General features: G+C 53.8%; 1 protein-coding gene across 3 annotated transcripts in view; it reads right to left on the bottom strand.

The window, feature by feature from the left end:
• Window positions 1–13,625, bottom strand: part of SAP130 (Sin3A associated protein 130) — a 57,523-nt gene extending 43,898 nt beyond the window's left edge. For 2 of the 3 annotated variants that reach the window (XM_055128285.1, XM_055128287.1), the window contains exons 1-4: window positions 13,471–13,625; window positions 11,535–11,652; window positions 2,251–2,486; window positions 1,247–1,405 (exon numbers count right to left, since the gene is read on the bottom strand). In XM_055128285.1, coding sequence (XP_054984260.1) covers window positions 1,247–1,405; window positions 2,251–2,486; window positions 11,535–11,646 — 507 coding nt within the window. In that variant the 5' untranslated portion in view covers window positions 11,647–11,652; window positions 13,471–13,625. Of the gene's footprint in view, window positions 1–1,246; window positions 1,406–2,250; window positions 2,487–11,534; window positions 11,653–12,683; window positions 12,849–13,470 lie in introns of those variants that run through there. The other variant, XM_055128286.1, reaches the window with a different exon arrangement.
• Between the last annotated feature and the right edge of the window lie 366 nt (window positions 13,626–13,991).

Below are 13,991 nucleotides of genomic sequence, written 5' to 3'. Positions count from 1 at the left end.
GTGAGCGACTCTGAGGACCCATTAGCTTCCTCCGACCTGACCAGCTCGAGAGCCTAAGGTAGATGGATGCCAAGTGTCCACTCTGAGACATGGGCACTGGCCAGCTGAGGCTTCCCCACTGTCCTCTCCTGGCCAGAGCCTGTTTCCTACCGGGCCCTCTTTTCACCCACCGCACAGCCACGCTTTCTCATGCTACAGGGAATATTCAACTATCAAACATGCGAGAAGCACTCTGCGACCAGGCCTTTAATCGTTACAAAAATGGCCCTTTCTAGGAGCACGCTTTGCATAAAGGAGCCCGGACGGGCCCCCTGGCTCTGGACCACCCTTTGGGAACCTCTCCTCCACAAGACAGCTCCTACCTACAGTCCCGACCCGGACAGATGGTGGCACTTCTCACACGGAGACCCAGGGGAAGCAGCCAATAAAAAGAATGCTTCTTTAGGAAAAATTCCTGGTTGGGTAGGCTTATTTCTGGCTCTGCATTCAGGGGTCACTCCTGGTGGGACGCAGGGCCACAATGGGTGCCAGGACGGAACCCAGGAAAGTCACGTGCAAGGCAAGTGCCCACCTTGCTGCACTGTGCTCGGGCTCCAGAACCCATCTTTCTAGAACACCTTTTTCAAATACAAGAATTTTAAGTATCGCTTTGCTCTTAACTTAAAATCGTAAATCAATCAAATTCATATTACGGAGTAGGGCTGCAACTGCAGAAGAAGTGCTACCACTGGGTTGCTGAGACCCGCCAGCTGTCCCCGGAGGCACACCTGCACTCAAGAGGGAACCAGAGGCGACCAGTCTGGCTCAGTTTTCTGTTTCAGTGTTTTGCTTTTGGGCCACATCAGGCAGAGCTCATGGCTGCCTACTGGCTCTGTGCTCAGGGGACCATGTGGGTTGCCAGAGATCGCTGGGTCAGCCCTGCGCAGGGCAACCGCCCTCCCCTGTACGTGCAACCGAGCAAACTGGGTTCTGAGCTGACAGTCTTAGCAAGGCCCCTCTGCCACTGAGCGCCGTGTGCATACACAGCAGATGCCAACGCGTGGCACAACGACAAAGCCCAGCACACACAATGGCTTTCACTCCCCACAGCCCTCGCCTCCTCTCAAACCCCGTGTCTTTCCCTTGCAGACCTCGGGGACTCTCCGTGTTACCTGGTCCAGTCTACAGCACACTGCTGGCACTCAGGAAGAAGGCTCAGCAGTCCGCTCTCCCCATCACCAAGTCAGCAAACTACGAGAAAGAGTACCTGCTGTCCGCTGATTGTCGCCACAGGAATGGCTGATGCCTGAGGGATACTACTCTCCATGGGGACGGTCACCTGGCCGGGAACCTTGGGCGGAAGTGATAAGGTCGAAGGTGGAGCAGGCGCAATGGGGCGGCTAGGCATGGTGGGCTTGGGGGGTGGCTGCGAACAGAAGACAACAGGAAGTGAGCAGCAGCTCTTCACCAGTGATGCGCTTCATTCGACGTGTGAACTGGATGAAAGTCAAACTCGGTGGGTGCCAGGAGAGAAGACATTCACCATTCACATGACAGTCCTTCCCTCAGCGTCAGAGCCCACTAGCATTGACACCTCACAGGAGAGCGAACGAGCAATGGCTGCACTTCCTCAAAACACCCGGGGAGATAACCGGCGAGAAGGTGCAGCCCTGTGTGATGAGAGTCCGTGTTCTTCCTTCCAAACCAGGCTTCTTTTTCCCACTGGTGACCCCTCTTCCACCAAAGACAGGCAGCGTGGGCAAGAGCTGCCAGAGACACCTCGGATTTATTACCTAGCTGGTGGTGAATTCTCAGTGATGGTGCGTTCAAAACCCTTTTGCCCCCTCCCATGTTTCTGCACCCCCTATGCTCAGTTGCACGGCCCACATAGGGTCAGTTCCCAGTGTTTAAGCACTACCTAGAGCTTAGGCAATGCTGTTTCTCAAGTGTGGGCAAATGTAACAAAAACGCTGTTAGCAAGTGAAGCACAACCAGAAGGCAGACGCAAGGCAATATTCTCAGGCACCCCGTGTCTTTCAACACGACTTAGTATGTTGCTCATTCGTAAACGCAGACTCGGCATGACCATAATGTATAAAATTAAGGTCAAAATTCTGTGACGCTAACTACCCAGGGGCGTATGATTAGGCACTTCAGAACACCAAAATTAAGTTCTAGAGAAAAGCCGAACTAACGGTCAACAGGAAGGAGACCGGCAGAGCATCAGGCCATCTTAGCCGCGGCTCAGGTGACCCCCTGCGCCTCTCGTACCTTCATGAGTCCCTCCGAGAACGAGAGTGGCACTGCTGGCGTCAGGTGCGCGGGGGGCGCCGTCACTGTGACGGGCGCGCCGGACGCCACCGCGTGATGTGTCGACAGCATCTGCACCTGCGGGTAGGGCCGCACCACCACGGGCTCCTGCTTGTCTTCCCGGGACTGCAGGGAGCCACTGGCGCCCAGGTGCTCCCGGGCACCGACGTCAGCGTCTCGACCAGGTTCATCGTTGACTAGGAGAGACACGAAAGGTGAAACAACCGCCCTCCAACACCAACGCGACAGCACGCACCGGCAGAGCGACTCTGATGGGGGCTCAGGCCTGACAGATTGGCCACTGCCCTGTGACCTTTTTTTTCTTTTTGGTCACTCCTGACTCTGTACTCAGGGATTACCCCTGGAGATGCTCAGAAACCATATGGGACGCTGGGAATCAAACCCAGGTTGACCATGTGCAAGGCAAACGCCCTCCCCGCTGTGCTATCGCTCCAGCCCCTGTGATGGTTTCTTAACCAGAGAATCTGGGCATCAGAACACACGGTGGAACCTGTGGAAGACGGGATGTATTTCGGACATCGTTCATAATTATGAACAAAAAGCCTGATCGCTATCCAAAACGTGCTCAGAAGAGATCAACGAGCAGAAGAAGACAGACAACGATTTCACTGAAAATAGGGCAAGCAGGAGCAACAGCACACAGCAGGGGCTTGCCTGACAGGCTGCTCTGGGCTTGGGCTGGACCCCCGGCACCCCCTGTGGTCGCCATGCCCTGCCAGGAGTGGTCCCTGCGTGCAGAGCCAGGAGTAACCCCTGAGCATCACTGGTGTGGCTCCAAAAGCCAGGAGGAAAAAACAAGTGACAATTAACTGAGTTTCTGCACCTCTGTCTGTGACGGGGCATACTGGCTCCCAGAGCACCCAACAGTCTGGAGGGAAAGCGAAGGGCTGATCAGTGCCACGAGAGCCGACAGGCTAGGCGCTGCCAGGGAGACGGGCGCAGCTAAACGCCAGGGATGTGTGGGGCAGCAGCCGGGGTCAGGGAGAGGAGGTGTGGGGACGGGAGGAATACAAGGGGTTTCTCACGCCAGACTCTCTTTCCTCTTAACTGTCACATCACTTATCTAGAAACTAATTTTTAAAGAAATTTAAGGAACTCATGTAATAAGAACATACTCATTGAAAAAACATGATCTGGGGGCTAGAGCAATAGCACAGCGGGGAGGGCGTTTGCCTTGCACGTGGCTGACCTGGGTTCAATTCCCAGCAGCCCATATGGTCCCCTGAGCACCGCCAGGAATAATTCCTGAGTGCAGAGCCAGGAGTAAGTAGTCTCTGTGCATCGCCAGGTGTGAGCCCCCAAAAAAGCAAACCCCCCCAAAAAAACCCCATATTATCTGAAAATAACAATTACATTTATGCAAAAACTTTTGATTATTTGTAAAACTAAAGTAAAGCTGCACCCCAAATCTCTCCCCTCAAGACACTCGGCAGGAGTGAGCGTTCTGATAGAACCTTCATACTTTTCACCTTTGTAAAGAATGGGCAGGTCTTTAACTTTTTACCCAGCTGTCTTTATAATGACGAGCCCGTAAATGTTCATCATGCATCTCAGTAAATGTTCACGACTGACTGACTCCCCCGTGTCCAGCCCTGCACTGATTCTCCAAGAAGCCTCAGGTCAGTCCCACCGGCTACTGCCCCTCACCAGCTTACTCCCAGATCACTTGCTGATTTTGCTTGTTAGGGGGCACAGCCAGTCAGGCTTCATCTTACTCTGCCCCCGAGAGACCACTCCTGGCAGTGTTTGGCAGACCACCTGGAATGCCGGGGATCGAATCTGGGTTGGCCACAGCAAGGCAAATGCCTCCTCCTATCACTCTGGCCCCACTGCTGTGTTTCTGAGCTGCAGATAAACTCACACCAGTGCACCCTGGCGTGTTTTATTTCTTCTACATGCAGGTGTAGGATTCACCTACGCAACTGCAAAGAGCTGTAGGTTGTTTGTTCCCGATGCTGTCCGACATGTCACCAGGGGAGTAAACCACACATTACTCCTTTTCCTGTTAACAGGCATTTGGATCAGCTTCGGTTTTTGCTATTATGAACAGCAGTGCCATAATCGTCTTGTTTATGTCCTTTAGTGAAAGGTTCAATTTCTACTGAGATAAACTAGGAAAGAAACTGCTGGGTACTGCCCACAGCACTGCATTATTATGCTTCTCAAAAATAATCCTGCATCAGGGTAAAATTATTCGGCAGTCAGGAACTGAGCCTGCCAACGGGTGCTCCAGCACTGAGCTGCATGCCGGCACTACACCGCACTGATCCTGAGGGCGGGCGGGAGGGAGGGGCTCCCAAGCAGTGCTCAGGAGGTCTGAGGGCCCATCCCGGGGCTGAGGAGGCGACGCTTAGTCCTGCCTGCAGGACTGTGAGGGGACCAGACTTCCCGGAGTCACCCCTGGTGGCGCTCAGGCCTCCGGGGCGACGCTCGGGGAACACGTGCGGGGAATCAGACCTGTGCTCCCAGACCTGCGCCATCTCCCCTCACACACGGCATTATTTTTAAGACGCCATGTGGAATTCTTCACAGAAATGCCAGCTTAAATGATCACACTGCTGATGGGCGTTTAGGTGATTTCCGAACTTTTATCAACATCCTAGGCTAGTTTTCACAAAAGCAGAGCTCCGGAACCACAACTGACCCGATCAAGAGCACCTTCGCTACTCGAGCAAGTTCAGCGATTTTTTTTTTTTTTGACTTTTTGGGTCACACCTGGCAACGCACAGGGGTTACTCATGGCTCTGCACTCAGGAATTACTCCTGGCGGTGCTGGGGGAACACATGGGATGCTGGGAATCGAACCCGGGTCGGCCGCGTGCAAGGCAAACACCCTACCCGCTGTGCTATTGCTCCAGCCCCAAGTTCAGCGATTTCTGACGGCTGCCTTCCCTCCCCACTCCTGCAAGGCCACGACCCGACCAGGACTTCACCGACTTCCCTGGAACTTCATTAGGTCTCGTACACACGCACTTCTGCCTGGCTTCCCTCTTCCTCCTTTTCTGTGGCGCAGGGACTGAAGCCAGGGCTCACACACCCAAGGCTCGTGTCCTACCTGGGGCGTTAGTAAAATACACTCCTTTTTATGTCTGCTTTCTGGCTACACCGAGGGCCATCAGGTACCAGGGTCCGAACCTGGGTTCCCGCGAGCAAAGCACATGCTCCAGCTGCTGAAATCTCCCAGGGCCCTAAAATATTCTTGATCTTCATTCGTATCCATAAACCACGTTTCTTAACAAGGGCTGTAAGGCCTGCTGGGGCCCTCAGGACATCCCAGGAGGGCACAGGTGAGAACTGGGTTAAAGGGGCCCAGGACCAGGGCCCAGCTGGCAGAAAGGGGGCACAGAGGAAGGAAAGAAGTTGGAAAGGGGCCTCGGCCAGCGAGAGGCTGAGGGACGCCCACGTAAGCCCCAGCCACCGCGGAAGAATCCCACCGAACGGCTCCACCAGGCCTTACTGACCTCGCCACCAGCTGGTAGTTTCGACCAAAGTGCTCGCACGTCTGATACATTTTCCCTTATAGTATGTAAGCGCCTCGGACAGGACGGCCTGGGGAGTTGGGTCTGTGAGACGTCCCAAACATCTCTCAAGTGGGAGGTCTGCACGCTGCAGAACCCCGTCAGGACAGCCACGCTGTGGGTCATTCTAGAATCTACTCTTGCCACGTGCAGTCAGTTTTCACTGGGTTTTCACTGTGTTCCTTAAGGATCAGCGATGCCGAGGATCTTCTCTACGCTAACTGGCCTCTCCCATCTTCTAAGGAATGTGGGTCCCTTCGGAGCCCCGTGGGAGGGAGTGTGGGAACACACATCTCGGGCTGAGGTGTGGCCTGCCCCCCGAATGGGGAGGAAGGGGCTGGAGGGAGAATACTGCATCAGAGCCCTGGGGGGGCGTAGGGGCGAGGGAGGGAGACCCGAGAACACAGTGCTCGCACCTCTCTGCCTGAGCCACGCAGGCCACAGGGGAAATGCCTCATGCGGGTCGGGTCTGGGAAGTCTGCTCGAGCACCCACACGACAGACAGACAGACAGACAGACGCTCACTGCCAGAGCCTCCAAGGCAGCCGGCAAGCTCGCCTGGAGCCCTCTTGTTCTGCGAGGATGGGAGCTGGTCCCCACCACCCGATGTCTGGGGGAGCTGTGGACCCGGGCTGGAGCGAGGACTTGCTCCTTGCGGGAGAGGAAAGTCAGCCCTCACCTTGGCACCGGCCTCCCAGGACCAGCACCTTCCCTCACAGGAAGGTATTTCAGGAGGAGGCAAAATAGTAAAGCAAAGCAAAGCAGTTTTATTCAAAGGAATTTACTGAGAGGAGTAAGAGAGGTGAAAAAGAGGAGGAAATGCATGTTCAAGAGAGAACACAGGCAGGGCTGGAGCAATAGCACAGCGGGAGGGCGTTCGCCTTGCACGCAGACAACCCAGGTTCAATCCCAGGCATCCCATATGGTCCTCCAAGCACAGCCAGGAGTGATTCCTGAGTGCAGAGCCAGGAGTAACCCCCCGTGCATCGCTGGGTGTGACCCAAAAAGAAAAAAAAAAAGAGAGAAAGGTTTCTGGTGGGGAAAAGGGGAACGCAGAGAATGGCATTTAGGAGAAGGTTAAATACAGATTCTCCAAACTGTCTGTCCTCTCTGTCCAGGGCTACTTTTTATTTTGTTAATTGTCTTTTAACAAAATAAAGAACAGTCCATTTTAATGTCAATGAAAAAGATGTATTAGTTTCTCTCTCTTTGGTATGGTTTCTGGACCACACCCAGGGGTTACTTCTAGCTCTACACTCAAGCAAGAATCACTTCTGGTGGGGTTCCAGGGACCAAACTGGGGTTGGTGGCATGCAAGACAAGCGACCTCCCCGCTGTTCTATCGCTCTGCCCCTCAGCTGCTCTCGTTAATGGTGTTTTTTGGTAAACTAACGCTGTGTTTCCTGCTTAAGACTAGTTCCCCTATGTTTGCTTTTTAGAATTTGTTTTTATTTTTAAAAGCCTGGAAGCACTCAGGGGCTACTCTCGGCTTAGTGCTTTGGGTCACTCCTAGTGGTCTTAGGGGACCACCTGGTGCCAGGTATCAACCCCGAGCCTGCAGAAATACGCACGCTATCTCTGAACTCTATTCTTCGGAAATTTTTCACTTTCAAGTTTAGATTCATGATAGTTTAAGTTAACTTTTGGGGACCAGAGAGATAGCACAGAGGGTTACAAGCACTTGCCTTGCACACAGCCAACGTGGGTTCTATCCCTGGCACCCCTCCTAGTTCCCTGAGCAGTGCTGGGTGTGACCCTCAAACAAGCAAATCAGAAATTAACTTTTGTGAGGGTCAAGGCTCACTTCACCCCATATGTAGGCTAGTGTTCTTGCACTATTTTGTAGAAAAGACAATTATGACCCTATTGAATTACCTACAAGCAAACGCGAACTGCGGATCAACAGGGGTGTCGACTTCTGGGCTCTGCCCTCTCTCCCAGGGCCCAGGCTTCTATCTTTACGCCAATATTAACCTTGATGCATGTTGCATTACTGAAAGTTTTGAAATAAAGCAGCTGAATTCTCTAACTTTTTTTTTGTTGTTGAAATTGCTCTAACTATTCAAGGTCTTTTGATTTCTCCATAAATTTTAGATTCAGGCCATCAGTTTTTATAGAAGATCGGAACAAGATTTTGATTAGAATTTCTTTGAATATGGTTCTCACGCTACAAAAAAAGGTCTCTCCATTTTATTCAGGTTTTTAATTTCTCTCAGCAGTTTTACAGTTTTCTAACTCCACACCTCATATATATCTTGCTAAATTTACCTCTAGGTATTTTTAATGTTTTTATATCATTTTAAGTGGTATTTAAAAATTTTCAATTAAACATTCAGATATGTAACGAATAATTCATACACTGAACATGTATCCTGCAACCATTTTTAATCTCACTTACTAGTTAAAAAATTCCTTTTGGGGAAGTCAAGAATTTTGTAGTTAAGTGGATGGGCATGAAAAGTTTCATGCTGAGTGAAATGAGTCAGAAAGAGAGAGACAGACATAGAAAGACTGCACTCATCTATGGTATATAGAATATCAGAGTGGGAGACTAATACCCAAGAACCGTAGAAATAAGTACCAGGAGGTTGACCCCATGGCTTCGCGGCTGGCCTCACGTTCCGGGGAAAGGGCAACTCAGAGAAGCGATCACCAACTACATTGTAGTCGAAGGCCATGTGGGGGAAGGGAGTTGTGGGCTGAATGAGGGCTAGAGACTGAGCACAGCGGCCACTCAACACCTTTATTGCAAACCACAACAGCTAATTAGAGAGAGAGAACAGAAGGGAATGCCCTGCCACAGTGGCAGGGTGGGGTGGGGGGGGAGATGGGAGTGGGGAGGGTGGGAGGGACGCCGGGTTTACGGGTGGTGGAGAATGGGCACTGGTGAAGGGATGGATTCCCGAACTTTGTATGAGGGAAGTATAAGCACAAAAGTGTATAAATCTGTAACTGTACCCTCACGGTGATTCTCTAATTAAAAATAAATAAATTATAAAAAAAAAATGGGGAAAAGAAAAAAAAAATTCCTTTTGGGCCATAGGGACTAAGGTGCTTGCCTTGCATGCAGTGTACCCCAGTTCAATCCCCAGGAAGGACCACCGCCAGGAGTGACCCCACCACAGAGCCATGAGAAAGCCCCGGGCATTGCTGGGTGTGGCTCAAAACCCAAACCTGTTAGATACATGTCTTCTTTCTTTTAGGGACCCGCAGAGAGGCTCGAGGAGCTGAGGGAATGCTCTGCACGGGGAGGCCCAGCTACAATCCCCTGCATGGCCCCTGAGCACCACCATGGGTGACCCCCAAGTAGAGAGCTGAGAGTATCTCCAGAACTCTGGCGAGTGGGCACCCCCCACACCAAAGCTGTACACGTACACACATGTGTGTGCACACATTCCTTAGGACCTCCTGCAGAAATAAGGATGATGACTGTGAGTCAAGTTTTACCTGTCTTGCCATAGTTTATTGTTTTGTTTTGGATTCACACCCAATGATGCGCAGGGTCGACTCCTGGCTCTGCATTCAGGGATCAATCCTGGTGGGGCGCAGGGGGCCACACGGGATAGGGGAATAAACCCAGTTGGCCATATGCAAGACAAGTGCCCTACACTGTGCTATTCCTCAGGTCCCAGTCTTTCCATGTTTTGATTTTTAACTTACCACAAATACAAAAAGATTCACCTATTACATTTTTAAGGGAAATGGATAATTTTATAACTTTCCCCAAAGTCATATTTGTACGGGAATGTTTTGAGTTTGAAAACTTCATTAAGATAAAATTTACTGATAACTTCCCATTGAGAATTTTGGAACCATCAGCAATTTCATTCCAGACAACTGAAGCGTTTTACTTCAGGCTATTTTGCAATCTATACATCTCAATTGCAAACACATATTTGGAATTCTGATAAGCTCGGGATCCCAAGTTACTACAAATGATAAGAGCAATCCATGCTATTGAAAAACATTCACTAAGGGAAAATTTAATTCTTTTTAAGGAGCAACTGAAAGAAAAAATATATACACTATTTAGAAGTAAAATTCTAGACAATTTTGATTTATGCTGACATCCTGACAAAGTAACTATTGCTACTTGATACCTGTTTCAATGAGCAGCACTTCTTGCAGAAAATAAAAATATTCTCCCTATGTTCATTTAAACCATTCTGTCATGAATTTATGTCAAATATAAAACACTGCCAAAAACTTCTTTTCCTTTGTGTTTTTTGTTTGTTTATTTTTGGGCTATATATAGCCAGCAATACTCAGGGCTCACCTTTGGCTCTGCACTCAGGAATTACTCCTGGCAGTGCTCAGGGGACCATATGGAATGCTGGGAATCGAACCCGTGTTGGCCACAAGCAGGACAAGAACCCTACCCTTTGTCCCCCCAGAAGTATTTCTTAAGGAGTCAAGATTTTATTGGGTCTGTGGGAGCTTGTGACCACTCCTTTCTATCAGTCACTGCAGCAAAAGCAGCACAACAGGCTGCAGTCCCACCCCGAGGAGAGGCCCCGAGCTGACGAGGCAGCCAGGACAGCCGACACACAGGGACTCTGATACAAAACCTCGGGAGAAGACATGAGCCAAACAAGCAAGAAGAGGAAGGAGGCGGCAACAAAAGAAACAATACATAAGTTCCGAGGCCAAGAAAACTTTTATCACTCCTTCAGAAAACATGAGTATTTTTCTGGTCACACCCAGGAGTGCTTCGACCTCCTGCTCTCAAAACGTGCTCAGTCCTTTAGACGGCTACTAGTAGGCGAGGGGCATGAAGCAACTGCACGTCTAAAAAGAACTAGAAGAAGGATTAGGAAAAAGGAACACTACTTTGCATTTTGTCTGTAATTTTACTTGAGCCTGTTCAAAGGCGCTTCTCAGCTTCAACACTGTTGAAGGAGCGAGATACTTATCTCCTGCACCCTAAAACTATTTTCTGCGGGGGGCATTCCTGGCAATGTTCAAGGTTACTCCTGACTCAGCACTCAGGATTCATTCCTGGAGGTGCTCAGGGAATATACTGGATGCCAGGAACTGGAACTACAGCGCCTGGACAATTGGACCAAGCTATACTATACAGCCTTACCTGCCGGAGCACTGCACTGTCAAATCTGTCAAATATTCTAGGTAAGGCAAAAATCAGCTCCTGCTGAGAACTGACCTAGAGCATTCAAACTCAAAAGCAAGTTGCATACATATGAAATTTTATTTAAAACAAGCTTTTTTCCCAAATAAGCTCCTCAAAGGCAAGGCTTATACACCTTTGGTTCCCCTAATTACACTGTATCCCTAGGATCTTAATTAAATAAAAACACTGTCATGTGATAAAAATAAAATTCCTGGGGCTAAGGAAGTAGCCTAAGGGGTCTGTGTACATGCTGTGCAAGGAGGCGGCCTGGGCTGGATCCCTAAAACACACCAACCCTCAAGCACCTGCAGAGTGTCAGTGCATGAGGCCAGAAGCAAACCGAACAACGCTGGGTGTGGCCCCCAAACCAAAAACATTAAAAAGGGCTGTAGGCAATTCCTCACACATTCCATGCACTGAGGAGATTAAAATAGAAAGGGGAAGGGGGAACCTTGTTTAAATCGGAACTAGGAGACCATGAAATATTCTTCAAATCTGATAACCTGGTATCTACAAAAAGCGAGAGGAGTCTGAATAATTTAAGTGGGAAAGGAGGGTTCCGGGTCTCTGGGTCTTACCTGCAGCTGCTGGGTTGATGAGTCCTGCAGAGCCGCTGCTCGGGATCTGGGGAGAGGCCTGGCTGAGCCCAGCGGAAGGGGTTCCTAACCGAGGAAACTGCTGAGAACTCATTTCCACCTGCAGAGTGAACAGTCCATCGGTCATTACTGAATTCTGAGATGAGAATTAACAATGACAAGTAAAAGCATCCCGAGTATGACCGTATCTTCCCTTGGAAAAAAGCAAGTACAGCCCTACTTATCTGAAAACAATGATTTGTGGGGGCCAGAGAGACAGCACAGAAGGACAGGGCACTTGTCTTCCATGCAGCCACTCTGAGTTCGGCCCTTGGCACCCCAGAGGGTCTCCCTGCACCCCAAGTGCAGTGCAGAGCCGGCACTAGTCCTGTGCACCGTGGCAGGTGCCCCCCAAGCAAAAACATATTCCTCCCAAAAACAATGATTACGAATTGGCAGCACAGAATTGACACTGTTAGCTCTGATGGACACGGGATCGATCAGTACTCACACCTATCTGGTGTGGGGGGATACCGTGCACACAGAGAGTACACCACACAGCGGGGAAGGTGTTTGCCTTGCACGCGGCCGACCCGGGTTCGATTCCCAGCATCCCATACGGTCCCCTGAGCACCGCCAGGAGTAATTCCTGAGTGCAGAGCCAGGAGTAACCCCTGTGCATTTTGCAAAAAGCAAAAATGAAAAAAAAAAGGATGCCACACTGGAGCCCCACGGACACCTGGACGACGCGCAAGCCTGTCAAGGAGACACGCGCATCCGGGCCACGCTTTCGTGCAAATGGCAAGTCCTGTCCTCGGTGGGTCACCTGCAGAGTGTGGCAGGGAGGGGCGGGAAATCCCGCTCCCCAAACCCAGAACCTTCCATCCACACTCGCTCCCAGGCCCGCTGCGATGCTCCAGTGCACGTGCCCGAGGCCCGCCCACTTCCCGGGACCCCCGCCCGGGCCAAGCGCTTCCCCTTGGCCCCAACCCAGCCCCAGCCCTAAGCCCCCCGCCGAGCCGGAAGAGACTCGGTTTTACAGGGTCTCTGAGCGCCCGGGAAGGCACCGAAACGGCGACCCGAGAGCCCCAGAGAGGCGGGGCGCCCCTGTGCCTGCGGCCGCCGCCCGCCCCCCGCCCGCCCCGCGCCCACCTCGCCGGGCCCGGGAGGCTCGAGGCGAGCCCGGGCGGAGCGCAGCGCCGGGCTCCCGGGGCGCGCGGGGGGCGGCGCGGCCGCTGTCCAGCCCGTCCAGCCCGGACGGCCGCGCTCGGCCGCCGCCAGCGCCGGACCCTCTTCCTCAGAACCGACCCGGCCGCCCCCGCGCGCCCATTGGCCCCGCGCCGGCCGCGTCACTCGGGCGCCCGCGCCAATCCGTGGCCGCCGGCGCGCTCTGGGCCCGCCCCACCCTCCCGCCGCCGGCCGGCCAATCAGGCGCGCGCCTGGCCGGGGCAGCCCCGGCCCCTCGCGGCTGAGCCAATGGCAGGAGGCGACGAGGCCGCACGGCGCGGGGGGCGGGGACGCGGGGAGCCCCGCCTCGCTCGGTGTCTGAAAGCGGCGGGCGCAGGGCCCGGATGTGGAGAGTCACTTTAAACTGCTCCAGCAGCCAAACTCCCCGGGCCGCCCGCCCGCCCGCCCGCCCGCCCGCGCCGCCCCGGCCGCCCCGCGTCCCCGCCGGGGCCTGCGCCCGCCACGCCCCCACGCCGCCCGCGGCCCACCCCTCCCGGCGCCTCCTCCCCGCCGTGCCGCCGGAGACCCGGCCCCTGCCTCTGGCCCAACCGCCGCGCCCCGCTCGCCAAAGACCCGGGGCGCGAGCCGCAAGGCGCGGGCCGCCGCTGCCCTTCCCCGGGGACGCGCAGCGGGACGGACGCTGCAGCCCGGCTCGGCCGCCCCGCCCCCTCGTCTCCTCCCCTCTCCGCCCGAGCACCCGTCCCGCCATTACCTGGGTGCCGCGCCAAGTGGCCGCCGCGCCGCCTCGAGCTCGCTCTCGCGCCCTCCCCGCTGGCGGGGCCGCCGTCCTCGGGCTCCGGACCTGCCGCCGCCGCCGTCGCCGCCGCCGCCGGGGCGCTAGCACTCTGCCCCCCACCCCTCAGCCCAGCGCCGCTGCTTCCGCCGCCGTAACGAGCCTCTCCGTGATTGGCTGCGGCACGCCCCGCCCTCCTCCGCAACAGCCACTCACCGCCCCGGGAGCGAGGGAGAGCGGACGGGCCCGCCCCCAGGGGCCGCGGGGGCCTCTGGGAAATGGAGTCCCGGGGGCCCGGAGGGCGGGCCTGGGCGGGGCGTCCGAGCGACCCGGGCAGGGCCACACACCTCTGCAGTTCTGCAGTTGGTTCCGCCTTTTCTTTGCGCCTAGTAAAAGATAGTGGATCCCACCCCTTGGCGTCCGCTGACAGCGCTCGCTTTCATTTTCCGCCGGGAAGCGAGCGCGGGAAAAGTCCTGGCGGGCTGCGGCAGCGGGCCGAA

The sequence above is a fragment of the Sorex araneus genome, chromosome 2 (assembly GCF_027595985.1).
Source record: "Sorex araneus isolate mSorAra2 chromosome 2, mSorAra2.pri, whole genome shotgun sequence".
Classification (NCBI taxonomy): domain Eukaryota; kingdom Metazoa; phylum Chordata; class Mammalia; order Eulipotyphla; family Soricidae; genus Sorex; species Sorex araneus.
Note: the sequence above shows the minus strand (reverse complement) of the source record. Positions and strands in the feature narration are given on the sequence as shown.